This window comes from Saccopteryx bilineata, chromosome 9 (genome assembly GCF_036850765.1).
Source record: "Saccopteryx bilineata isolate mSacBil1 chromosome 9, mSacBil1_pri_phased_curated, whole genome shotgun sequence".
Classification (NCBI taxonomy): Eukaryota; Metazoa; Chordata; class Mammalia; order Chiroptera; family Emballonuridae; genus Saccopteryx; species Saccopteryx bilineata.
In genome coordinates, this window is record NC_089498.1 from 37,632,151 (window position 1) to 37,658,989 (window position 26,839).

At 46.9% G+C, this 26,839-nt stretch overlaps 1 protein-coding gene across 1 annotated transcript; it reads left to right on the forward strand.

Moving 5' to 3' along the window:
• The first annotated feature begins 21,340 nt into the window (after positions 1–21,340).
• On the forward strand, positions 21,341–23,962 carry CEBPA (CCAAT enhancer binding protein alpha). Its single transcript, XM_066242890.1, has one exon. The coding sequence runs from the start codon at positions 21,475–21,477 to the stop codon at positions 22,549–22,551; it is 1,077 nt and encodes a 358-aa protein (XP_066098987.1). The 5' UTR covers positions 21,341–21,474; the 3' UTR covers positions 22,552–23,962.
• The last annotated feature ends 2,877 nt before the right edge of the window (positions 23,963–26,839 follow it).

The following is a 26,839-nucleotide window of genomic DNA, read 5'->3' on the forward strand; positions in this document are numbered from 1 at the left end:
ACATGGTCTTTAAGGTGAATCAGCTTCCACCCCACAAACAGTCACCCCTTCCAGGACTCACCATTCATGCTTTTAAAAAATTACATTATTGGCAAAATGATGTTAAAATAGCAGCAAAAGTTCCCCACAATTTCATCAGCAATTTCTATCAATGTGTATACTGCCATGGTGTCTGCTGGTTCTTGTCCGTAGGCTCAGTTCATGTTTATAGAGTAATAATGGTAGAAGTTGGAATCCTTCTGTTTTACCTCGCATATCATGAATAATTTCCCATTCTCTGATGATCTTTTTCTAATTTCCCCTCCGATTTTTACCATCGCAAACACTGCAAAAATGCTATCCTGAGGTAAACATATCCTGATAGGCTGGTAATTTTATATCTATAAAATAAAGTTGCCATAGTCTCATTTGTGGGTCACAAGGAACATGTGCTTTAATTTTAATAGATATTGCCAATTATTTTCCCAGAGCTTTGCTGCAATTCATATTTCTACGAAGGTACAAGAATGTCTGGTTTCATGTATTCTTACCAGTCACGTTTTCATTTTCTGCCAACCTGATGAGTTTTCAAACAGGAGAGATGCTTCAGTTTCTTCACATATTTCTTAGCTCTTCAGATTTGTCTTTCTCTGACAAGCCTATTAAATCCATTTTCCATTTTTGATTGGACTGTTCATGTTTTTCTTCCCAAGTTGAGGATTGTGTGTATGGTGGACTTAACTTGTCATGTGCCCTGTGTGTGATACTTTCCCATTACAGATCTCTCAGCTCCCATTCAGACCTGAGTCAGAAAACTAAATGTAATGTTGGTGGCTGTGGCCATGCAGATTCACATTGGATTGGGGCAGATGGTAAAGGAACTGTGGAGCCGGAGGATGGTGGGCCATTCCGTTTACTCGAGTCTCACAACTGCAGACAGCAGACCGGAAGGGAAAACTGCTTCTCTCTGTCCCTCAGGACTCCCAAGCAAAACAGGTGTGTGTGTGGGTGGGTGGGTACCCTTCTCAGGCAAACAATAGCAACCAATGGCCCCTACCACTGGAAGCAGACAATCCACAATTTACAATTTGCTGCCCTGAGGGCAAGCACCTGCAGCCTTACATAGACTATATACACCTGGTGCCGCCCCATGATCATGCACCAATCAGGCAAAGCGCAAGCAAGCCTAACACACTTGTTTGCCCAACAATGTCACAGGAGAATGCATCCAATTTGCTGTCTCATTGGGCATCCTGCCCTATCCTCCATCTCCTCCTCAACTAACTGGTTCCCATCAAAATGGCGTGAGGCTTAAGTGTCTTTGCTTAAGCCTCATAATGTGATATCATGAATAACGGGGTCCAGGTGAGAAACAGTGTTGGTTTGGACCCAGGCACTGGCACGGGCATAAGGAGAGGCTGAGAGAGATACTTGAGTTATAATGGAAGGTTAATGCAGTCAATAAATTATGTTAAGAGATTAAACATGAAGCAGTGAGAGTGAAGGGGAGGTGGAGATGGACTCTTGGGATTCTGGCTTAATAACTGGAGAGGAGGACAGACTGGGAAGGGAGTTCAGAGGGAAAACGAGATTCATCCCTAGACTTGTCAACTCTGAGGATCCATGAAACAACCAGAGGAGGGGAGATGTTAGAAGATGAGGCTCTGACTTGGCATCTGGGCTGGAGATACGGATCTGGAACTAACAGCAAAGAGATGGTCTTTAGAGCCAAGGAAGAAAGTGTGATTCCCCAGGAAAAGAATGTAAAGAGAAAAGGAGATGGCTGAGGCTTGAACCTGAGAGAGGAGGAACTGATAAGGAGACTGAGAAGCAACAGGTCGAGGCCAAGAGAATAAAGTATTTTAACAAAGAGAGAGTATAAAATGCGGCCCAGAAGGGAAGGGAGGTGAGGGCGGGGGGGCTGACTGTTGAACCTGGGAGCCCGGAAGCCGCCTTGCCAAGAGCAGGTTTAATTATGTGCCCAGGGTGTGGGGGCTAGATTGGACTGAGCTGGGAAATTAATGAAAGGTGTGGAAGTGGAGCTGGCCTTGGAGACAGATCTGTCAAGAAACTTACTTGTGAATAAAGAGTTAAGAAATAGGGAGGTGGGTAGAAAGAGTGTGTCGAGAGAGAGAGAGAGAGAGAGAGAGAGAGAGAGAGAGAGAGAGAGAGGTGTTTCATTTTCTTAAGTGGGGGATTCCAGAGCCTGGCAGCTGCTGATAGGGTGAGAATGAGAAGGTGCGAGGAATGGGCCCAGAACACGAGAAAGGGCTTGACCTGGGGCAGCAGAAGTGTCACCTCCCTTGTCACAATAGAGGGGACAATGGAGAAGATGAATTATAGATGTAGGACGCCTACAGATTAGGTGGCTGAAGGTGAGAGGGATCCTGCTCTGTAAGAGTCGATTTGGGCTGCTGGGAAAGTGAAGTCAGGAAAGGAAGCAGGAGGAGAGACAGACAGAGAGAGAAACATTTACAAAGTGGAAGAAAGAAAGTGGCCCTTCAATTTTTAAGGGAAGTAATGAAAAGGCCTATCTCATGAAATTTTTTTTTTGTTTTTTGTTTTTTGTATTTTTCTGAAGCCGGAAACGGGGAGAGATAGTCAGACAGACTCCGGCATGCGCCCAACCGGGATCCACCCGGCACGCCCACCAGGGGCGAAGCTCTGCCCACCAGGGGGCGATGCTCTGCCCCTCCGGGGGTCACTGTGCCGCGACCAGAGCCACTCTAGCGCCTGGGGCAGAGGCCAAGGAGCCATCCCCAGCGCCCGGGCCATCCTTGCTCCAATGGAGCCCTGGCTGCGGGAGGGGAAGAGAGAGACAGAGAGGAAGGAGGGGGGGGGTGTGGAGAAGCAAATGGGCGCTTCTCCTATGTGCCCTGGCTGGGAATCGAACCGGGGTCCCCCGCACGCCAGGCCGACACTCTACCGCTGAGCCAACCAGCCAGGGCCCCATCTCATGAAATTTAAGACTACCAAATATATATATATATATATATATATATATATATATATATATATATATATATATATATATATATATATATCTTCAGAGAGAGAGAGAGAGAGAACCAGATTACCCACACATCATCACCATCTTTGTCATGGGCAACACCAGATGCTAGAAGACAATGGAACGCCATAGAGATAGTTTGGAAAGAAATTTTATTTTTGAACCCAGAAATATATCCCACATCAAATTAGCATTCAAATGGAAAGCATAAAATAGAGACATTTTCAAAGAGTCCTAAAGTTTACACTACAGACATTCCTGAAAAATTTACTAGAACATGAATTCCAGGAAGTCAGAAAATGAATCCATGAGCAAGGTAAGTGATACTAAAGACATTGACAAGAAAAAGCAGGCAAAGTGTGCGTCTATAAATAGTGTAAATAATTGCCAGCTGTTTCTTTTAAAATTTTATTGATGATTTTTTTTTAAGAGGGAGGAGCAAGAGAAAAAGGCAGTGGTGGGAGGGAATCGAGGGGAGAAGCAGGAAGCACCAACTCAGGTTGTTTCTTGTGCCTTGACTTGGCAAGCTGGTGACCTCAGCATTCCAGGTCGACATTCTACCCTCTGTGCCAACACAGGTCAAGCATTTTTAAAAAAGATTTTATTTATTGATTTTGGGTGCGGGGAGGAGAGAGAAAGGGAGATGGGAGGAGAAGCGGGAAGCATCAACTCATAGTTGCTTCTCAAATATGTGCCTTGATGGGAAAGCCCGGGGGTTTCAAATAGGCATTTAAAAGAATGTTTATTAATTTTAGAGAATAAGGATGAGAGAGGGAGAGACAGGAACAACTATCTGTTCCTGTATGTGCCTGACCAAGGATCAAACTAGCAACCTGTGTGTTTCCAAACGAAGCTCTAACCAACGTAGCTATGAAGCCAGGGCGCTGGCTATTTTTAAAGGTAGTCTGAAACTCAAGTTCAAATGTTGTAAACATGAGAGATGGTGGAGAGGAGAAGGAGAAGGAAAATGAAAGTCCAGTAATTTCCTCATCTTGTTCAGGGGAGTGACTACCAAAATAGATACCGATTACCTCTGGATGTTGATGGAAAAGTGAGTGTTAAAAAAAAAAATCCTAGAAGAATAGGTGATGTGTAAATTTCATATATTTTAATTCCCAGAGGGATAAGAATGGGACAAAAAACCAAACAAACCCTTATTAACTCAAAGAAAGTAAAAGATATTTTTTAAAAAGAAAGAAAAAAGAAATAACTCCATTTAGAAATAGAAAACTCGCCTGACCCGTGGTGGTGCAGTGGATGAAGCATCGACCTGGAAATGCTGAGGTCGCTGGTTCGAAACCCTGGGCTTGCCTGGTCAGGGCACATGTGGGAGTTGATGCTTCCGGCTCCTCCCCCCCTTCTCTCTCTCTGTCTTTCTCTCCTCTCTCTCGGTCTCTCTCTCTCCTCTAAAAATGAATAAATAAATAAAAAATGAAAAAAATTTGTTAAAAATGAATAATACAAATCTTAAAAAAAAAAGTAAAAAAAAAAGAAATAGAAAACTCAAAAGAAGGTAATAGAAATTTCTCTAAACATATCTCACTGAGGAAGTGGAAGTGTGAATTACTAGAAAAACATAATATCTGAGTAAAGCTGTCTTCTCTTTTCCATCCCAATAGGAAGGTGTTGACAAAAGCTCTAAAACTTTATTAATAAGTATACTAGTTACTATGACTACATAATTAATTACCACAATATTAGTGGCATAAAACAACTGTTTATTTTGTTCATGGGGTCTACAGAGGAGGAATTGGAACTGAGTACAGTGGAGATGGCCTGTCTTTGCTCCTGATGTTTGGGGCCTGGGTCAGAAGACTCAAAAACTGGCTTATTCAGTGCCTGGTGATTGGAGCTGGCTATTGAATGGCAGCCTCTTTTCCTCTCCATGTGGCTGGGCTTCCTCACAACATGGTGGCTGGGTACCACGAGAAGCCTCCCAATAGAAAAACAGTCAAGTAGAAGCTACAAGTCACACAGCATCACTTTATTCTGTTGGTTAGAAGTTGGTCATTACGGCTAGCTCATATTCCAGAGGAGGAGAATTGGGCTCCACCATTTGGGAAAGAACAGTCAAAGAATTTGTGAGTATATTTTAAAAGCATCACAATAACCAAGTGGAAATCTCTATACTAAAACTAAAAAATGTACTATATAAACAAACATGAAAACTTAATTCTACAGCAAAACATGATAATATACTAAACAAAGGTCATCATGAAAAAGACTTTGAAACAATATTAGTCTTAGTGGTTTGTTGTTAACCAGCTCTTTGTTAAGTTTTGTTAAGTTTCCTTGTTTTTTAGCTCTCACATCAGGTAAAAGAAAATCTAGCTATTTCCTAGTTACAAAAACTATGGACAAAACAAAATTAAAGGCTAAATTAAAAGGATAAAAAAGTTTTAAGGGAATGTAAATACACACACACACACACACACACACACACACCAGATATCTTAAGAAAAATAACTCAGGGTGAAAATATTAGGGCATTTCAAATTCACTAACCTTATAGGTAACAGGAAAATCGAAGTTAGAACAGTAAGATATCAAACAAACAAGATTTAAAAGTCTAATGATGTCCATTGTTGGCATGGGTGTAGGAAAGGACTATGCATTCACTACTGTGAACTGAAGAAGACATTTTTTAAGGTTGATAAAGTCAAATTTATTCAAGGTCACAAAGATTTAACCCCATGTTTTCTTTCAAAGATTTTTATAATTTCTGCTCTCTCTTACATTTAGATACTCAATTGTTTTTGTGTTTATTTATTCATTTAATTAAAGTATAATCAACGTGTAATTTTATATTTCAGGTGTACAACATGGTGATTCAACATCTATCTGCCTTACTAAGTGATCAGCAGGACAAGTCTAGTAACCTATCACTGTACAAAAATACTACAGTATTATTGACTATATTGCCTATGCTGTACACTATATCTGTCTGACTTGTTTATTTTACAACTGGAAATTTGTACTTCTTAATCCCCTTTATTTTTTTCACCCATCCTTCCATCCCCCTCCCCTCTGACAAACATAAATTTATTCTTTGCATCTATGAGTCTGTTTCTGTTTTGTTTTGCTTGTTCATCTGTTCTGTCCTTCAGCTTCCACATATAAGTGAAATCATATGATATTTGTCTTTCTCTGTCTGACTTACTTTGTTCAGTATAGTATCTTCTAGGTCCAGTCATGTTGTTGCAAATGGCAGATTTCATTTCATTCTTTTTATGGCTGAGTGATAGTCGCATACGTATATAATAGGCATATATGGGCAAAAGTAGGCTTATAGTTGTTCGTATGGACATACATGCAGGTTATGATTATTGTAATAGCTTTATTAACTCTGTGTTTCTCAGACTTACAATTGTAAACCCACATTTGCCCACCACAGTGGTTTTACAGTTGTAAGTATACAAAACAGTTTATTCTTGTATTATTAATTATTATTACTGCATGACCTTCCATACGAATGACTGTCAACCTATGTTTACCCACCCCTGTATATATACCACATCTTCTTTATCCATTTATCTGTTGATAAACCCCTATGTTGCTTTCATATCTTGGAGAGAGTAAATAATGCTGCAATGAACATATGAATACATACATTGAATTCATATTTTTTATTTCTTTGGATAAATACCCAAAGTGGAATTGCTGGGTCACATGAGAATTCTAGATTCAATTTTTTGTAGAAACTCCATACTGTTTTCCATAGTGGCTGCATTAATCCAACACTGTACAAGGGTTCCTTTTTCTCCATATTTTTGCCAACATGTTATCTTTTTAATAGCCATTCCGAGAGGTGGGAGGTTATATTTTATTGTGGTTTTGATTTGCATTTCCCTGATGATTTGTGATGTTGAGTATTTTTTCATTTGTCTGTTGGCCTCTTGTATATCTTCTTTGGAAAAAAAAGTCTATGTTCTCTGCTCATTTTTAATTGGATTGTTTTCTTTTAAAATTTTTAATGTTTATTTTTTATTAAAGTATAGTTGACATATAGTATTATATATTATATTAATTTCAGATATACAACATAGTGATTCACTATTTATATACCTTACAATGTGATCGCCACAATAAGTCTTATAATCATCTGCCAACACACAAAATTATTAAGATATCAACCATATTCCCTTCCCTGTGCTTACATCCTAGGGATATCATCGTAAGTAAAATAAATCAGACAGGAAAAAACAATATCATCTGATTTCACTTATATATGGAATCTAGATAAACAAACAAAATGGATTATTTAATTTTTGATGTTGAGTTGTATGAGTTATTTATATATTTTGGACATTAACGGCTTTTAGAGATATCGTTTGCAAGTATAGTCTTCTATTCAGTAGGTTGCCTTTTCATTTTGTTGATGGTTTCCTTCCTTGTTCAAAAGCTTTTTAGTTTGATGTAGTCCCATTTGTTTATTTTTGCTTTTCTTGCCCTTACTTGAAGGACATACCCAAAAAAATATTGCTAAGGCTGATATCAAGAGTTTACTGCTTATATTTTCTTCTAGGAGTTTTATGGTTTCAGGTCTTCCATTTAAGTGTTTGGTCAATTTTGAGTTAATATTTGTACATGGTATGAGATGGGGGTCCAACTTTATTTTTTTGTATATAGATATCCAGTTGTCCCAGTACCATTTGTTGGAGAGGCTATTCTTTTTTATTTTTTATTTTTATTTATTTATTTTTATTTTTTTTTTTTACTGAGACAGAGAGAGGGATAGATAGGGACAGACAGACAGGAACGGAGAGAGATGAGAAGCATGAATTATCAGTTTTTCGTTGTGGCACCTTAGTTGTTCATTGATTGCTTTCTCATATGTGCCTTGACCATGGGCCTTCAGCAGACCAAGTAACCCCTTGCTGGAGCCAGCGACCCTAGGTCCAAGCTGGTGAGCTTTTGCTCAAACCAGATGAGCCCATGCTCAAGCTGGCAATCTCAGGGTCTCGAACCTGGGTCCTCCACATCCCAGTCCAATGCTCTATCCACTGTGCCACCACCTGGTCAGACGAGAGGCTATTCTTTCCCCCACTGAATAGTCTTGGCATCCTGTCAAAAAATCAATTTACCATGAATATAAGGATTTATTTCCTGGCTCTCAATTTTATGCTACTGATCTATATGTCTATCCTATACCAGTATCACACTTTTGCTTTTCATTTGCAGTAAGTTTTGAAACCAGAAAGTGTAATTTTTCCAAATGTTGTTTGCATTATTGTTTTGGCTATTCTGAGTTCCTTGGGTTTCACATAAATTTTAAGATCAGCATGTCGATTTCCACAAAGAAGCAAAGAAGCCAGCTGAGTTTCTGAAAGGGATTACATGGAATAAAATTAACTTTTTTTTTTGTATTTTTCTGAAGCTGGAAATGGGGAGAGACAGTCAGACAGACTCCCGCATGCACCCGCCCGGGATCCACCCGGCACGCCCACCAGGGGGCGATGCTCTGTCCCTCCGGGGCGTCGCTCTGCCGCAACCAGAGCCACTCCAGCGCCTGGGGCAGAGGCCAAGGAACCATCCCCAGAGCCCGGGCCATATTTGCTCCAATGGAGCCTTACTGCGGGAGGGGAAGAGAGAGACAGAGAGGAAGGAGAGGGGGAGGGGTGGAGAAGCAGATGGGCACCTCTCCTGTGTGCCCTGGCCAGGAATCGAACCCGGGACTTCTGCACGCCAGGCCGACGCTCCACCACCGAGCCAACCGGCCAGGGCCAAAAATGAACTTTTAAAATGGTAGATAATGTTATGTTGTTCATTCTTATTTTATGGCAAATGATAAAAAAAGTAGCATTCACCAAATGGTTTCATCACACACAAGTTTGAGATTTGATAGATGTCAGTGGTGTCATCATCTGGATCCAGAACTGCCAAATCCTTGCTGTATTGCTTCCTATGGAGTCTTTTAAAACCCTGCTTCCTTCTCCATCTCTGTGCTACCCTTCCAGTTCAGGCCTCCAGCATTTCCAATCTGCATGACTGCAGCATCTTCCAAAAGTCACTCTGGTCTCCTCTAAACCATTCTCCAACTTGAAGTCAGAATCAACTCTCTAAAACCCAATGATATCTCTTCCTTTTGAAAAACACTTCTATAATTATTTATGTCCATCATGATAAACTTAAAATTTCTTGGCAAATTTATAAGGCACTTCTAAGACTGCCTTCTCCTCACCTGCTGTTTATCTCCTATCCCTTCTGGGTAGTACCAACCCAGCCTTATATTTCAGGCATGCCAAAAATCTACAGTCCCAGAACACATCAGGCACTTTAATGCCTCTCTGCACGGGCACACATGTGACTTTTGTCTGGAATGTCTTTCTTTCTCATTTCTCTGGAAACTATGATTCATCTTTGGAGACTTGACTCAAACTTTATTTCCATTCTTTTGTTGATGTGGTGATGATGATAGGACATGCATTGAATTAAAATTTATACTATAAGAAGTATATGAAATTGGCCCTGGCCGGTTGGCTCAGCGGTAGAGCGTCGGCCTAGCGTGCGGAGGACCCGGGTTCGATTCCTGACCAGGGCACACAGGAGAAGCGCCCATTTGCTTCTCCACCCCTCCGCCGCGCTTTCCTCTCTGTCTCTCTCTTCCCCTCCCGCAGCCAAGGTTCCATTGGAGCAAAGATGGCCCGGGCGCTGGGGATGGCTCTGTGGCCTCTGCCTCAGGCGCTAGACTGGCTCTGGTCGCAACATGGCGATGCCCAGGATGGGCAGAGCATCGCCCCCTGGTGGGCAGAGCGTCGCCCCTGGTGGGCGTGCCGGGTGGATCCCGGTCGGGCGCATGCAGGAGTCTGTCTGACTGTCTCTCCCTGTTTCCAGCTTCAGAAAAATGAAAAAAAAAAAAGAAAAAAAAAGAAGTATATGAAATTAAAATTAAAAGAAATCTCACACTCTCAATCTCCAGTCACACCTCTTTGTTCTATCAGTTTTTACTTTATGTGTTTTGAGGCTCTATTATTAGGTGCATACACATTCATGATTATTATATCTTCATAATATATTGTCCCTTTTTATCATCCCCCTTTTCTGGTTATTGTCTTTACCTTGAATACTCTTTTATTGATATTTTTATAGCCAATTCAGTCTTTTTATGTTTAAGGTTTAAAATGATATATATTTTCTCATCCACTGATTTTCAACCTATTCGAGTCTTTATATTTAAAATACATTGCTTATAGACAGCATATAATTGGGCCTTGCATTTTTATCCGCTCTGACAACCTCTGCCTTTAATTAGAATGCTAGTCCTTTTTACTTAATATAATTATTTATATAGACAGATTTATGCCTAAAATTTTACTATCTTTTTGTTTCCCCTTTTGTATTTTTATTCTGTTTCTTTTCCTTCCTTTTAATTAACTGAATGTTTTACAATTCTTTTTTTTTTTTCTGAAGCTGGAAACAGGGAGAGACAGTCAGACTCCCGCATGCGCCCGACCGGGATCCACCCGGCATGCCCACCAGGGGCAAGGCTCTGCCCACCAGGGGGCGATGCTCTGCCCATCCTGGGCATCGCCATGTTGCGACCAGAGCCAGTCTAGCGCCTGAGGCAGAGGCCACAGAGCCATCCCCAGCGCCCGGGCCATCTTTGCTCCAATGGAACCTTGGCTGCGGGAGGGGAAGAGAGAGACAGAGAGGAAAGCTCGGCGGAGGGGTGGAGAAGCAAATGGGCGTTTCTCCTGTGTGCCCTGGCCGGGAATCGAACCCGGGTCCTCCGCACGCTAGGCCGACGCTCTACCGCTGAGCCAACCTGCCAGGGCCTACAATTCAATTTTAACTTTCCTATTGGTTTTGTAGCTATGTCTCTTTGCTTTATTTTTTTGTTGATTGCTCCAGAATTACAAGATACATCCATAATTTTTCATACTTCTAAGAGTTCATATTGCACCACTTCACGTAAAGTGTAGAAAGCCTGCAAACATATAGGTTCATTTACACTGCCCGTTTTTATGCTATGTATTACAAACCCCATAATTACCACGGTATAATTTTCAGCTTTAAACAATTATTTGAATTTTGAAGAAATTAAGAGGACAAAAATAATTTTTATTGTAATCCAGATGATCTTCATTCCATTCTGTAGATCTGAGTTTCCATCTGGTTTCATTTTCCCTTAGTCTCAAGAACTTCCTCTAGTATTTCTTATAGTGGAGGTCTACGGCAGATAAATTCTCATAGCTTTTCTTTAATCTGAATGTGTCTTTTTTTTTTTTTTACTTTTATTCTTGAAGTATATAGTCAATTGATGAAGAATTCTGGGCTGACAGTTGCCCCCCCCCCCCCCCCAGTACTTTTCAGCCAGTTGTTCCACTGTCTTCTGGCCTCCTGTGTTTCTGACAGGAGTCTCAGGTCATTTGAATCTTTGTTCCTTGTGTATTTTCTCTGATTACTTTCAAGGTTTTATTTTTACCTAGTTTTTAGCTGTTTGCCTATCATGTCCAGAGGTATGTTGTTTTCAAAATCTTGCTTGAGAGTTTCCTGAGCTTTTTGAAATTGCCTTTATCAAATTTAACCATTTCTTCCAACTAGCTCTTCAAATATTTTCTGTCCCACTTTTTTTCTCTCCTCTCCTTCTAGGACTCCAATTACATGTATGTTAAACCTTTTGATATTATCTCACAGGTCCTTCAGGAACTGCTCATTTTTTTCAGTCTTTTTAAAAATATGTATATTCATCAGAGTGGTTAATTTCTATTGGTCTATCTTTAATTTCACTAAATCTTTCTTCTCTCATCTCTCTTCTGCAATTAAGGCCAGCCAGTGAATTTTTTACATTTCTGTTATTGAATTTTTTTTATTTCTAACACTGACTTTTCCACTTTTAGAATTTGTTTGGTTCTGTTTTATAATTTCAGTTCTGTTGGAGAAATTTGATCTTACTTTATTTATGGCAAACCTATTTTCTTTATATCCTTGGGAATACTTGTAAGACTTTAAAATTTTGTCAGCTATTCCAGTATCTGAATCTCCTTGGGGTCGGTCTCCATTGGCTATGCTTTTTCTTGGAATGAGGAACGTTTTCTTGTTTGTTTGTTTGTTTGTTTGTAAGTCAGGGAATTTTGAAGTATACTAGACCTTATGAATGATACATTGTAGAGTTTCTGAATTCTGTTAGGTTCCTCTGAAGAAAACTGATTTGGATTTTAGCTTGCTGTTAACTTGCCTGAACTCACACTGAACTTAGTTTCCCCTGAGGTGGATGACAACTGAAATTTAAGTTCAATTCTTTTAGCCTTAGTTGACTGCTTGGTGTTTGTCTCATGCCTGCCCCGATTTAGAAGTTAAACAGAGCTTTAGGCAGAGTTTATGCACAGAATTTGGGCTCCCATCTCCTTTCTTGGATTCTCCTCCCTATTTCCAGTGACTGTGATTGCCCTGAACTGTCTCTTCTGGTTCATCAAGCCAATAATATTGCAGGTTTTTCTGCCAGAATTTTAGCTGTCTTACATGCACAGACTAGGGCCTGTCTTCAGGCTAAATGCTACTTATAAAGAAAGAAATTCACTCTGCGATGTCCTTTTCTTTCAAATATCAACTTCCCTCCAGCATCTGCCTGCTTTTTTTTTTTTTTTTTCTCATCCTACAGTATCTTCAGGTAGCTGACTTTAAGATTTTTGTCTGGAGTTTATATATAGTTGGATATATCATTAGATTTTTGTGGATTGATTCTAAAGAAATCTATAGCCAGAAGAAAAAAAATAATAATGGTTAGGAATCCTTGACCTTGCTGTTAAAGGCATTTTTATTTTTATCCCATATAATAAAAAATGTTATAACTCTTTACATTAATTAGTCTTTTTTTTTTCCTTACTGGAAGAGGTAACTCTCAACATTTATCTAAATGCTATTAATGGGTTATTTTATTTAATTCTCTTAACTCCTCTGTGGGGAAGATGGCTTTATTATCCTCATTTTACAGATGAGAAGACCGAGCAAGAGAGGTTAAGCTATGCATCAAAGTCACTGTACATGAGCGGCATTCAAACGGGCAGGTCACTCCACAGCCTGTTTTCTTTCTTAATCTGTGGATGAGACGTGGCTCACAAGGAGGACAACGTATCAGGCCCAGGCCATAGCTGCAGGGAGAAGAGGGAAGGAGACATCTGTGACTTTGATCTTGGTCCAGTTCTCATTTGTCATCCAAGTCAGAGGCCTACCCCTGCTAGGCATAACCAACAAAATCCACTCTAACTAACTAAAGAGAATAAAGTTAAAGAAGAGTTCAAAAGGATGTTAGGAAGTTGGCAACATGTCTAAGGAGGCCAGAGGATCCACGTGGAGGTCGTGTGGCCACTTACAATGCCCACAGCACCCCAGACACTGACCGTCTCTGGGCTGCCCACTCCAAAGTGGCGTCCAGGGTCACCTGCTCCTTCACCTCTCTCACCCATGATTCGTCCAGCTGTGAAGGAGGTTGGGAGAATATTTTTGGTGGGACGTCCCTGGACGTTAGAAGGGTGTTCAAATGGAGCTGGGCAACCAAAGACTCCAATCAATGTGCACATTCCATGTCCATGAGCCACTGGGAAGATCCCGTGTGACCTGCTTTTCTCACAATAATTTCTCCCAGCACGAGGCCAGAACAACCCCTTTCTGTGCTGCCTGACTTCAAGTTTCCCTCATTCAGAGAAAAGCCAAACTCTGGAAGCAGACAGTTTTATAGGAGCGTGACTCATACTGGTTTTCATTTAACTGTTATTGCACTTTGGTGATGATTAAATGACTACATGTGGAATGTAGACTAGATTTTCTAATCAATTATCATAACAATTGGATCCTCAAGATATACTTGTTGAAACACAATTTGTTCAGTGTCATCTCCAAGTGCTGGCCAAATAGGCAAGGGTTTTATAACAGTGTCCCCCCCCCTCCCACCACCCCCTTCCCAGAATGCTGCATTGGGATCTGGGTCGTGGGGGGTTATCTAGCCGAAAGGGAGTGTCTGACAGCTTAGTGGCTTATGTGCTTTCCAAGTGACCTTTGGAATTTTGACTGAAAATGGTGGAGACGGAACCAATTGGAGGGATGTGAAAGGGGATAAGCCTGCCCTGCCCGAAGTCCCTGAACTGCTAAATCAATGTGGACAGGAAACTCCATTCCATATTTATGGGAAATGCGCTCATGTTGTTTAAGAGTTTTACCGTAACTGACTGGCTTATAGATTTTCTTGGGGACAACAGTGAAAATAAAGTACCGTTTGGGTTTTCATGACTATCTAGTTCTGTTCAATTATATAAAAACTAAACTGAACTCCCCTCTCATTATCCTAAGGCTAGTGCTTTTAGGGTATATTTAGCAATCATATGTTTTTGAATTTTTGGAGCAATCCCAATTTCTTATTTAATTATTGTTTAATTCTTTAAATATATCTTAACATAATCATAAAAATTTCTGACCCATTTGCAAATTCTCTAGTTTTCCTGTTTATGTGTCTGTCCTTCTAGAGATGTTCTAGGCAGGGAGAAGTAGGTACATAGACCCTCCCCTTATTTTTACACAAGTGAAAGCGTACTCTACACAGCTCCCACTCTGCGCACGTGTGTGTGTGTGTGTGTGTGTATGCGTGTGTGTGTGTGAATACACATGTATATGTGTGTATTTTATATACATATTTCAGGGCTCTTTCCATATATGTTAATGCAGACTTTCTTCCATCTTTTTAATAGAGGCACAGAGGATTATTATCCAGCTACCCTATGTTATTTAACCAGTCTTCTATTAATAGACAGACATTCAGTTGTTTCCAGTCTTTTGCAATTACAAAAAATGTTTTAGTTAATATCAATGTATGGACCACTTCGTGTACCTATGAGAGAGCTTATGGGATTACATTTCTATAAATATAATTTCTGGTGAAAGGCAAATGACACTTTCAAATTAGATAGGAATTGCTAAAATGTCCTCCAGAGAGGGTGTATCAACACACAGCCCGACCTGTTTGCTGCACCCATGTATCAGGACAGCATGTGAGCAAACGTTTCCATCTTGACCTGTAGAACAAGTTTAGTTTTTAATTTGTATATCTTTTATTTAGAGCATCAGCACCTTGAAATGTGTTTTAAATCATTTGCATTTATTTACCATTTTTTTAAAATAAGCTGTGTACACTCATTTTCTTTTGGATTATGATTCTTTTTCATGCTAATTTATAGAAGTTTTGATATATAAATAAATGAGCTTTTCTCATTTAAAGTAAAAATGACTTGTTATGTATAGAATTAAAGTGATTTAGTGTCTATAACCAGGTATGATTCCCATAGAAGCAAATTCACAAATCAGAAAACAATTTATTCTTAGACCAAGTTTCCAGATTTTTTATTCAGAAAGTATAGTTCTTAAAAAGCATTTTGAAGTTATTTACAAAACTCAGGACTCCATTATGGCATTATATATTTGTAGAGTACATTAAAGTGACTAAAATATTTTACAGTTTATAAAACTATAAAAATTATAAAACTATACATTTAAGGCAATTTAAAATACTTTTATAGTTTATAAAGCTATTAAAGTAATAAATACATATTCATCTGTTTAAAAGTCCAATATACATAAGTGTATACATTTTAAAGTACAAGTCTTCTCCCTTACGACCAGGACAGTACCATTGTTCACAGCTTGGTGTGTACTCCTCCTAACTTCTTTCTATACTCCCACAATATGTATTTAAACAATTGTTTCCCCAAAAAGTGGAAGCTACATTCTGTTCCACAAGTTGCTTTTTGTCCCCCATTAAAGCTTCATCCTGAAAGTCAAGAATGGTAACTTTAGGAATTCTTAAACTTTAACTGGCAGTCTGTTACCACAGACCACCTTGGGACCAGACAATGGCTTCCTTTGGGAGTAATATAATGGGCTAGAAACGTTAAGGTCTCTGGAAGCATCAGGCAGCCCACTGTGTGCAGCTCGTTTTTCCTGTAGCTTCAATGTCTGCACTCAGGAGACGTTTAGGAGGCCAATGCCTTATCCATTAGGCCACTGGGGCTTCTACTCAGGAGACGTTTAACACACAATGTGGTGGGTGCTAGACTTGGGGGCGACTGAGTACAATCACAAGGAAGGAGGGCTGACTTAACAAGCCAGCACCTAAAGACTTGTTTTGATTTTCAGATTTGATTTCTCACCTTAAGCTGTATTTGTTTGTTGCTTTTGAAGATGCACCGGGAGGCATAAATCCTTGGAATCAGCAAAGAGGGTAATAGGATCAAAATGGCGGGTGCACAGAAGTGGGTGCACAGAAGTTGTCAGGGCTGCGTGCTGGGGCAACCACTGCCACCCACGTGAGCCTGCAGGAGGCAGGCGGGTCCTCCCAGATAGATCTGCCGTCTTCACGCCCAAGGACTAAGTCTTGTTCTCCCGGGCACCCTCCCAGCAGTGCCCTACAGATAGGGGTGCTCTGGAGCCAAGGTGGAGGGGTGCATCTCAGGGCTGTCTCATCAGGCTAAGAAGTTCTTGCTTTATAGACAAACCCAGTTCTGGTGCCCTGGCTGGGGGCATCTCTCCAGAGAAGGAGGCCTTTTTTCTTCCTGACAAAGGCACTTTCTGCTCAGCCAAGCCCCGGGGGCCTGGATCTGCCAGAGGGGGCTTCTTTCGAGTTGGCCCAAAGGCAGTGTGCAGATTCCAGGCCCTGACGGTCTTGCCAGGCACAGCTTCAGGAGGTCTGGGATCGGTCTGCCCAGGGGAGCCCTGACACAGAGGTCGGGTCTCCCCCAGCATCCTTTGGGGCCATGCTTGAGCAGCCTTCCTAGGCTGGGGAACAAGCTCATTTCTGAGACGATGACCTGGTAGCAGTTTTCGTGAATAGGATCCATTCTTGTCCATTCAACAAATATTTGAGGCTCTACCATATGCCAGGGCCTGTTCTAGCTCTGGAAATACGCAGAACAGGACAGACAAGGTCCTGTCTTTGTGGAGCTGGCATTCTAGTGGGGGAAACCAGACAGGGAACAAGTAAAATAAGTAAACAAGCCATTTTCCAGAGAGTGCTATGAGGAAAATAAAACACACAATGCCTAAGAAGTGGTGGGGGAAGGGTGGCTAGTGTGCAATTCATACTCGAGAGGAACCTCTTCAAAAAGGTGAGACTCAAATGACAGGAAGAGGGAGCCATGCCAACATTTCAGAAGAACATTCCAGGGAACCGGCAGAGCCAAGTGAAGCGCCCCGAGGCTGGGAGACACTTGGCTTGGCAAAGAGCACAGTTGGGAGCCAAGTAGAGTCTGAGGAGTAAGATGAGGTGAGGGCCAAATTCTGCAGGCCTTATGGCCGGGTTGAGGCAGCACCCGTCTGCTTCCACATGCAATGGGAGATCACAAGAAGTTGAAGTAGGTGAGTGACATGATCCCAGCATACAGTTGACAGGTAACTCAGGCTGCTTTGGGGAGAATGCTGGGGGGCAAGGAGGTATGGAGATGGGCAGAAGGCTAGTTAGAGACCGCTGCGATGGTCCAGGTGAGAGAGCATGGGGGCTGGACCAGGATATCTGTAATGAGATGGAGAGGACGGATGAATGGGGATATAGGTTTCGAATTATTGCTGACACGTTCTCCAACAGAAGCAGGACAGGGGCCTCCCGACCAGACCGAAAGCAGTGGTATCACCATTCTCCTGCTTGCACTGAATGAGAGCTGGAGAAAGCAGTGGTATCACCATTCTCCTGCTTGCACTGAATGAGAGCTGGAGAAAGCAGTGGTATCACCATTCTCCTGCTTGCACTGAATGAGAGCTGGAGAAAGCAGTGGTATCACCATTCTCCTGCTTGCACTGAATGAGAGCTGGACCTGAAAGGACAGTGAGACCCTGCCCGGGAGACCTCCGTACCACCCTCAGACTCAGGTGCTAGGGCCTCTTGAGTAGGACTCCACATTAGAGAGCCACCCTCATGCCCTCCTCTGACTCCTCCTTTCCATCAGGGGGAGGAGCCTACCAGGCCAAGGAACTCCCAGCTCAAACAACCCAGAGGCAGCTACCTGGGCCTACATGGGCTGCATTACCAGGCACTTGGCAGTGTGCACACCCCTAGTCCAAGAGGTGACGGGAGGGGGGAAGTATCAAAGCCTTGCACTGGGAATCTATACCCATCTGACTAAGGAAACTTCTAGTGGGGGATAGCCCAAGAGGTGGATCACAGTTCTCCTCTGCTAAAAGCTGGCTGTCAAAAGCCTGTAACAGGCTCTCTCTTCTTCACCTGGAGCGACCTTGGCCATAAACCCAACCCCATCTTCGGGGATAGTCTTATCTAGGCCCCTCCCTGGCAATCCCTGCACTCCAACCCGGCAAACGTCTTGTTCTTTGTTACCAGAACATGCCATGCACTCATAGCCTCTTCACCTTTGCACCTGCCGTTCTGTCCACCTATCCTTCTAGCAAATTCCTGCTCATCCTTCAAAATGCAGCTCAAAGGTCCACCTCACATGAAGCCCTCTCTGACCCTCAGTCTTAGCTCACACTGTCATAACAAAATATGACAATCAGGTGGCTTAAATAACAGATATTAATTTTCTCATGATTCTGGAAGCTGGAAGTCTAAGATCGGGTGCCAGGATGGTTGAGTTTGGGGGAGGGCTCTCTTCTCTGGCTTGCAGACACTCTTTCTCCCTGTGTTCTCACATAGTGCCAGTACAGGTGCCCTACCCAGAGAGAAGGGGAGGTGGGGAGGGAGGGGAAGAGTGATCTCCTTCTCTTCTCTTTACAAGGCCACCAATCCTATCAGATTAGGACCCCACCTTTCTGACCTCATTTAACCTTAATTACCTAAAACAAACCCATCTCAGGATACAGTCACATTAGGGCAGGGGTCTCCAAACTTTTTACACAGGGGGCTAGTTCACTGTCTCTCAGGCCGTTGGAGGGCCGCCACATACAGTGCTCCTCTCACTGACCACCAATGAAAGAGGTGGCCCTTCCGGAAGTGCGGCGGGGGAGGGGCGGATAAATGGCCTCAGGGGGCCGCATGCAGCCCGCGGGGCCCTAGTTTGGGGATGCCTGCATTAGGGGTTAGGGTTTCAACGTATGAATTTGGGGGGCACAATTTACTCCATAGCACCTCCTCAAACAAAATGTGTTGATACTTTCCTCCCGAGCCCTGTATTCACCAGGGCAGGGTGCCCCACTGTCGCACAGCACACAATCCTTCACCCGCACTGTGTCTCCTGACAGACCTTTGATAAATTAACAGATGAAGTCTCTCTGCCCAGTCCCATCCCCTGCTCTTTTAGTGTCACCTCCTCTGCGAGGAGGCCCTTGTCTCCCAGCAGACTGTGATGACCAGTCTGTCTCCCCAACTGTGCCCAGAGCTCCGAGAGGGTAGAGGCCACTTCTTACTCAAATCTGGGGACCAAGCACCCTGCACAGAGCTGGCCCTGTGGGGAAATGCTGGCTCTGCCACAGAAGGATATGCGGCCCTGGGTGTGGGTCCCCTTAGGTGCCTCTCTCGCCCCCACATGCCCTATGACAAGGCCTGATTCCAATGTTCCCGCAGCCCTGGGAGCCTTGTGGATGTTCTCCTAGCCTAAGAGGAGACATGCCTGCTGCAACCCTGGCAGGAAAGCAGATAAAGATCCTAGGAAAAGGACACTTCCAGTAGCCTTTTCTTTGCTCCTACGCTGGGATTGCCATTATCTTAGCACTGCAGAGAAACTGAAAACCTCACTCAGAGTTTTCCTGCAGGCTCCACAGGTGCTGGTGTATAAACGGGTCCTGCATCTGGCCCAGAGAGAAGCTCCTCAGCTCACAAAGGTTATTTATTTAATATATCTACTTTTACAAGTCCAAAAACATCAAGTTAAAAATATTTTGTGTCTGAGGTCTGGGCTAAAAAAAATGAAGCAGATAGGTCATTAATCATTGGCAATATGTTGAATAGGAACTTGAATAAAGCACAGCATGCATGCCTCAGTTGAAATTGCTTCTTTTCTGTGACCACAATGGAAGCCCGGCTGTGTTTTTGCTAAGGTCTTGAGGGCTCCTCGGCGGGTTGTGGCTCCTTGCCAAGTTTGGAAGGCCGCTGTCTGGGAGAGGGTCTTGACCCGGTGCTTCTCAAGTAGGCACACCTCCAACTAACATCCAGGCACAGAGTCTTCAGGGCGGTGGGGAAGGAGGCTAGCGGCAGGAGCGACTCTCGGGCCCAAGAGGCCCCTTGCAAGCCCCGCTGTCCCCGCGATCCCCATAATGCGCGAGGCTCCACGTGGTTGGGGAACTGCGCAACCCTAAACCCCTCTCACCGCAGCTGTGAGTGCGGTGCGGCGCAGTGCCCAGGGGTCACCGGACTTGGCCGCCTTGCTCCCCAGGATATAGGGGAACTCAGCGCCCTGTAACCACCCAGCACGGTTCTCTTCGTATGTGCTCGGACCCTGGGCCTCCGAGGCTTCCTCGATATCCCTTCTCCCGTCTTAGAGCCACCTGAATGGGGAGTAGTGGAGAAGGCAGTGGATACCAACCCCATTGACAGCCAGCCCGGGACCTGGTTCCGGAGGCAAGTTCGCCTCCTCCTTCAGTGCGTTCCCCCACTCCCCGGTACCCCAGCCCCGGAATCCAGCTCCGCTCGTCTCACAGGAAAAAATTGGCGGCTCCTTAGCACTCCGGCTAGGAGAGTAATTAAAAAGAAAAAGTTTTCCAGCCCAGGCGGTCAGACCGGACGAGTCCACCGGGCTCCCTGGCCGCGGCCGCCTCCCTTTCCCTCCGCTCCCCGCGGGGTCCTAGCGCCCGGCTCTGCAGAGCCCGTGGAACCCCGAAGTGCTGCGAGATGTGGAGCAGGGGAGAGGTACTTCTGCACCGAATCGGTGGAGTCTCCTGTAAATCAGAGATAAAGACGCAAAATCACTGTGCTCCGGGCCTCTACACGCGGCAGCGTGCGCTGAGCCACACTACCAAAACTGTTCTCTGCCCCCCACCCCTAACACCACCCCAGCTTCTTCACTCCCCGATCCCGGACAGGACTGGTTCTAGCTTTTAAAGCGAGCCGGCGCCACATTAACTCGGAGACCAAGACTTGCCCTCAGCGCGTTATGCGCGGCGGCTAGGTGCAGGCGGGCTCCCGGGCCGTTGGCTGAAAGTGGGTGTCTTGGAGAGGCTAGAGAAGAGGGGCCTGCCACTGACCACGTGTGCATGGGAGAGACAACTCGGCCAAGAGTGGGGCACTGCACGCGGGTCATGGTTCTGCTCGCCGCGCAGAGGCCAGTGGGCGTTGCGTCGCAGCCTCTCTGGCCAGCGCTGCGCTCCAGCCCTAATCACGGTCTTTGCAGAAAGGCAGGCCCTAAGACCCAGGAGGCGCCGCTCGCCGTCGCCGATGGTAGGACACTAGAGGGCGACACTAAAGGGTATAAATGCGGGGCTCGCGCGGGCCTGGCCATTTGCGACCCGGAGTGCGCGGGCGCAAACAAGTGGGGGCTCCTAGTGGGCGGCGGCAGCAGCGGTGTTCCGCGCAGCCTGGAGGCCGCCAAGACTCGCCATGCCGGGAGGACTCTAGCTCCCCCATGGAGTCAGCCGACTTCTACGAGGTGGAGCCGCGGCCCCCGATGAGCAGCCACCTCCAGAGCCCCCAGCACGCGCCCAGCAGCGCCGCCTTCGGCTTTCTCCGTGGCGCGGGCCCCGCGCAGCCCCCGGCCCCACCTGCCGCCCCGGAGCCGCTGGGCGGCATCTGCGAACACGAGACGTCCATCGACATCAGCGCCTACATCGACCCGGCCGCCTTCAACGACGAGTTTCTGGCCGACCTGTTCCAGCACAGCCGGCAGCAAGAGAAGGCCAAGGCGGCCGCGGCGCCCGCAGGAGGAGGCGGCGGCGACTTTGACTACCCGGGCGCCCCGGTTGGCCCCGGGGGTGCTGTTATGCCCGGGGGGGCGCACTGCCCCCCTCCCAGCTACGGCTGTGCGGCGGCCGGTTACCTGGACGGCAGGCTGGAGCCCCTGTACGAGCGCGTCGGGGCTCCAGCGCTGCGGCCGCTAGTGATCAAGCAAGAGCCGCGCGAGGAGGACGAGACCAAGCAGCTGGCTCTGGCCGGCCTCTTCCCCTACCAGCCGCCGCCGCCGCCGCCGCCACCGCATCCGCACCCACCTCCCGCGCACCTGGCTGCCCCGCACCTGCAGTTCCAGATCGCGCACTGTGGCCAGACCACCATGCACCTGCAGCCCGGCCACCCCACGCCGCCGCCCACGCCCGTGCCCAGCCCGCACCCAGCTCCGGCGCTTGGCGCAGCTGGCCTGCCCGGCCCGGGCGGCACGCTCAAGGGGCTGGCCGCCGCGCACCCCGACCTCCGCGCGGGCGGCGGCGGCGGCAACGGCGGCGCGGGCAAAGCCAAGAAGTCGGTGGACAAGAACAGCAACGAGTACCGGGTGCGGCGCGAGCGCAACAACATCGCGGTGCGCAAGAGCCGGGACAAGGCCAAGCAGCGCAACGTGGAGACGCAGCAGAAGGTGCTGGAGCTGACCAGTGACAATGACCGCCTGCGCAAGCGGGTGGAACAACTGAGCCGCGAATTGGACACGCTGCGGGGCATCTTCCGCCAGCTGCCGGAGAGCTCCCTGGTCAAGGCCATGGGCAACTGCGCGTGAGGCGCGCCGCGGCGGGACCGCCCTGGGCCGGCCCCTGGCTGGGACCCAGAGAGTGCTTTCGGGTCTCCGGATCTCAAGACTGCCCGAGCCGCACATACCAGGACTAGGAGATTCCGATGCTGCCTGAAAGCCTGGACTGTCGCATGTGCCCCTTGCCGCCTTCTGCGCGGGACACGGTGCGTTAAGATAAGGGGTCAGGCACTAGTTTCTTCCTGTAAGAGGAGAAGCGCCGTGGGGCCAAGCCGGGAACCTGGCAGTTCTAGTATTAAGGAATAACCTTGTGCCTTGGAAATGCAAACTCGCCGCTCTGATTCCTACCAAGTAGGGGGAGCAAATATGTGCCTTGTCATTTATTTGGAGGGTTTCTGCCTCATCCCCAAGTCTGCAAGGTTGCAGCAGGCCCCCATGAGAGAAGGAAGGGTGCAGGTCCCCAGCAGGATGAAGGTTCAGGGAACAGAGATCCAACAAGCCAGCCGCTCCTCAGGTCCTTGTCCTTGGAGGGGAGGAAGCACAGGGGATCTGGGGCTTTGAACCTAAGGTTGTTCCCCTAGTTCTACATGAAGATGGAGAGTCCCCTCACCCCTTGCCTCTAACCTCCCAGCCTACCACAGGCTGGGCTTCCAGGGCAGAACTCCCTGAGATCGGAGTCACCAGGTGACCAGTGGGAGACCTCACCCCCAGTCAGACCAGAAAGCTAGGTGTGGATTAGCTATAAAGACATATATTCATGGTATTGGTGGCCTAGTGGAAGAGGGGCACCTAGAGGTCCGGTCTGGGGGTTAGGTGAAGGGGCTCTGGGACCATCGTCCGTATCTGTACTGTATGTCGCCAGCATTGCCATACAAATATGAAGCACAGTCAGGCTATCCCAGAGGGACCCAAGTTATGAGAAGCTTTCCAAATATTTTGCTCTATCAGCCGATATCAACATTTGTAGCTGGCCTCTCTGTGTCCCAGTGGTGCCTTGTGCAATGTGAATGTGCATGTCTATGCTAAACCACCATTTTCTTTGGTTTTTGTTTTGTTTTGGTTTTGCTCAGATACTTGCCAAAATGAGACTCTTCGTCAGCAGCTGCAGGGAGGGTCTGCGGCTCTCTTTCCTTTTGGTTTTGGGATTGCTTTTGCTCCCAAGGGAACCAAAGAGGCGAGATGGGCTTCCCCTTTCCCCTCAGCTTCCCTTGGGGTGGCTGTGGGCCTCAGTCCCCTCCGGCCCCAGACTGCCCACAAGCTTGTCCCCCCCAGAGGCCCTGGCTCCCGCTCTGGAAGGGAGGAGGCCTCCAGCCAGCACACACAATTCGCTGGGCTTGAGAGCCGGGAAGGACAGCTTGGTTCTCTTCTTTTGGGGAGAACATAGAGTTTCATGCTAAATGTTTTATGTATTATATCTATAATATAAACATATCAAAGTAAATGTTGGTGTCTTTTTAAAACCAGAAAAGCTACTTCCACGGTTTTCTGTGGGCAAGGTCACATTTGTAAATAATCACAGCGTATTTTCTGGCCGAGAGCCTGACTTTCATTCACTCTCTATCCCTCCTGAGCCCCTCTTTACATTAAAGGGTGACATCCCAACCAAGGCAATAAATGGCAGGAGGACAAGGCTCCAAGCTGAGAATGCTGAAGCCTCAAGAGAGTCTCCTGGCTGGAAACTTTAGGGGGGCAAGGAGTCATGGGACCTTGGTGTAACCTCTTCATTGGCCCTTTGGGAGGAGAGGGATTCAGAGAGGGACCCTCCTGCCTGAAGTTGCCAAGGCCTCTTTGGGACTCGGGCAGGCCTGTCCAGCAGCTCCAAGATCCAGGGGCCCTTTGGCCACAGTCACAGCTCCAGCACTGGGGCAGCCTCTCCCAGACTTGCCTTTGCCCCAGCAGGGCTCTGGGTGGGCAGGGAGAGGCCTCAAGCCTAGAACCCCCCCATCCCTTCCCCTTGATCTGGGCCATGTGACTGCAACCTACCGGAGCAGGGCCCCGACAGGCAGCCTGAAGACAGAGCTTCCACACCTTCGCTGCCCTAGCCTACCCAGGAGTGGGGCTCACAGCAGGCCTGCTCTTCCCCACACACCCCCGAGCAAGGAGCCAACCTCAACATCCATGCTGCCCGCTGTGTCCATCCTGCAATAAGCCCCCCACTGGGACAGTTGCCCCGTGAGGACAGGCACCCAGGTACGCTCTCAGCAGCAATGATAGCGAACCGGGGGAGGGTACATTTTCATGCCTGAAAGAACAGGGGCCGGGAGGAAGTAACCCAGGAGGCTAACAGGGCTCTCAGAGTTTACCCTTTCTGAGGGCAAAAGGCAAAACACTTTTTACCTTCTGTCTCTCCCCCACAGTGTTCACTTGAGCAGCTTACAGTATATGCCATTGTGGGCTGGGACAGTTTCAAGAAATTACACATTCTTAAACCTCAGAGCTTTAGTTTTACCTATGTGGTTAATGGGGGTGACCAGTCCCCCTTCCCACTCCCCCCTTTCTGTCTGTGTCTTGCTGCCTCCTCACCCATGGCTGCCCTTGGCAGGGGGAAGGCCAGGAGCCCAGTGAGGAGGCGGCAGCCTGCCCCGCTGCCTGGGAACCAAGGAGGCAGAGCCCCACTGCCTGCCTAGAGGCCTGGGGCAGGCCACAGCTTGCTAGGCCCCAGCAAACCCTCTCTGAGTTCAGCGCTAATTCCAGTTTTTCTTGTTTGAGGGGGCCAAGCCTTGGCTTCCCCCTTTGCCCCCAGAACAGATCCCAGGATGAGTGGGGGAGGGGCACCGCTCCTGCCCTCACTCCTCCCCTCCCCTCCCACTGTCCCATCTCCAGGGATTTCCTCTTTCAAAGCTGTCAGCTCATGAAACGGCACCCCTCCCACTCAGATCCTGAGGTCCAGATCAGGCTTTGTTGGGGACAAGAAGGATCCAACCACAGCCAGCCCCAGGAAAGAGATGGGGTCGGGGGACCCTTTTGGGGCCCCCAATAGATAGAGAACCTGCCAGAAGGATGGGGCAGCACGAGGTGAACCTGCCCAGCTCATGCTCCGGGCCCAGCCAGAGAGGCCCCTGGGGAGATCCACTTCATCACCCACTGTTTCCTGCAGGGTCCCCCACAGTTCCCCTCTTGACTTCAGCCTTCATGAAGAACTACTCCAAGAGCCTGGCACAAACACACCCCAAGTATTTACTGAGTCCCTGCTGTATGCCGGGGCCTGTGCCTAGGATGGGAACTCAGCTGGGAACAAGCAGACTCGGCTCCTACTCCTGGGGAATCTCATAGCCTTGTGACATCCAGATGTTCTTTGAGAGTGATAAGTGCTATTAGGGGAATCTCAGAGTGTTAATAGAGGCCACCAGGGAAGGCTTCCTGGAGGCAGCAGCTTTAACTCAATGCAGCCATGGACCCAATCCAACAGGCCTGGATGCTTCTGCCTTGTACTCTCCCACAAGAGTTAGCAGGAACGTCACCCCTTGGTGGGCCACCAGAGCCTGCTGTCCTCTGAGAGCGCTGTTCAGGGGTCCAGCCTGCAGGGAAGGAGCAAGGGCAGAGGGAGAGAGGGAGGCACTCCTTTGTTGCCAGATGCCTCCTGATGGTTTAGCATTGTCACGAATGTCATCCTTATCTCTCGGATCTCCTGGGAATCTGTGAACTTGGGGTTGGGCCCTGACACTTGTGATGAGCCACTGGGATGGTTGAGGAGTGTCTGCCCCTCCCAGGTCTCCCGCCCCCTCCTTCCCAGGCAGAAACCTGCCAGGCTTCCTCAATGAGCAGCTGATTTCATGGGAGGAGAGGGGGCAGCGGGGAGGAAGAGGGAGGCCACTCCTGGTGGAGGCCAAGAAGGGGCAGAAACCCTGACCCTGTTCCGCAAGGAGGCATCCTTCCTTAGACACGGGGCAGGGTCCCTGCCTGGACAGAGGGGATCGCCTGTCTGGTTCTCTCCTATGCTGGTGGGTAGGGGTAGGCTTTTCATTTATTTAAATTAAACTAAACCGTCAGCACCTTTGGAAGATCTTTCGCCTTCTGTAAAAGACTTGTACTGTCTCCCATCTACTGACACCCCCAACTTCTCCCCCTCCTCCATACCCCTCTCTGTAGATGGAGCATTTGACGTAAGCAGAGACATAGGAAAGATACCAATTCACTATCAAAGCATCCTAGCTTCATCCCAGAGCAATTAAAAAGCCAGATGGAATCTTTGGGAAATCAGCATTAATAACGCGAACAATCTGTGCAGGCCGGCAGGGACCCAGGAGCCTTGGGCGGGGGCAGGGAGGCGGCAGGGGTGCTGGAGCAGGAGCTCGCTGTGTTGGGGCCGGCCAGTGGG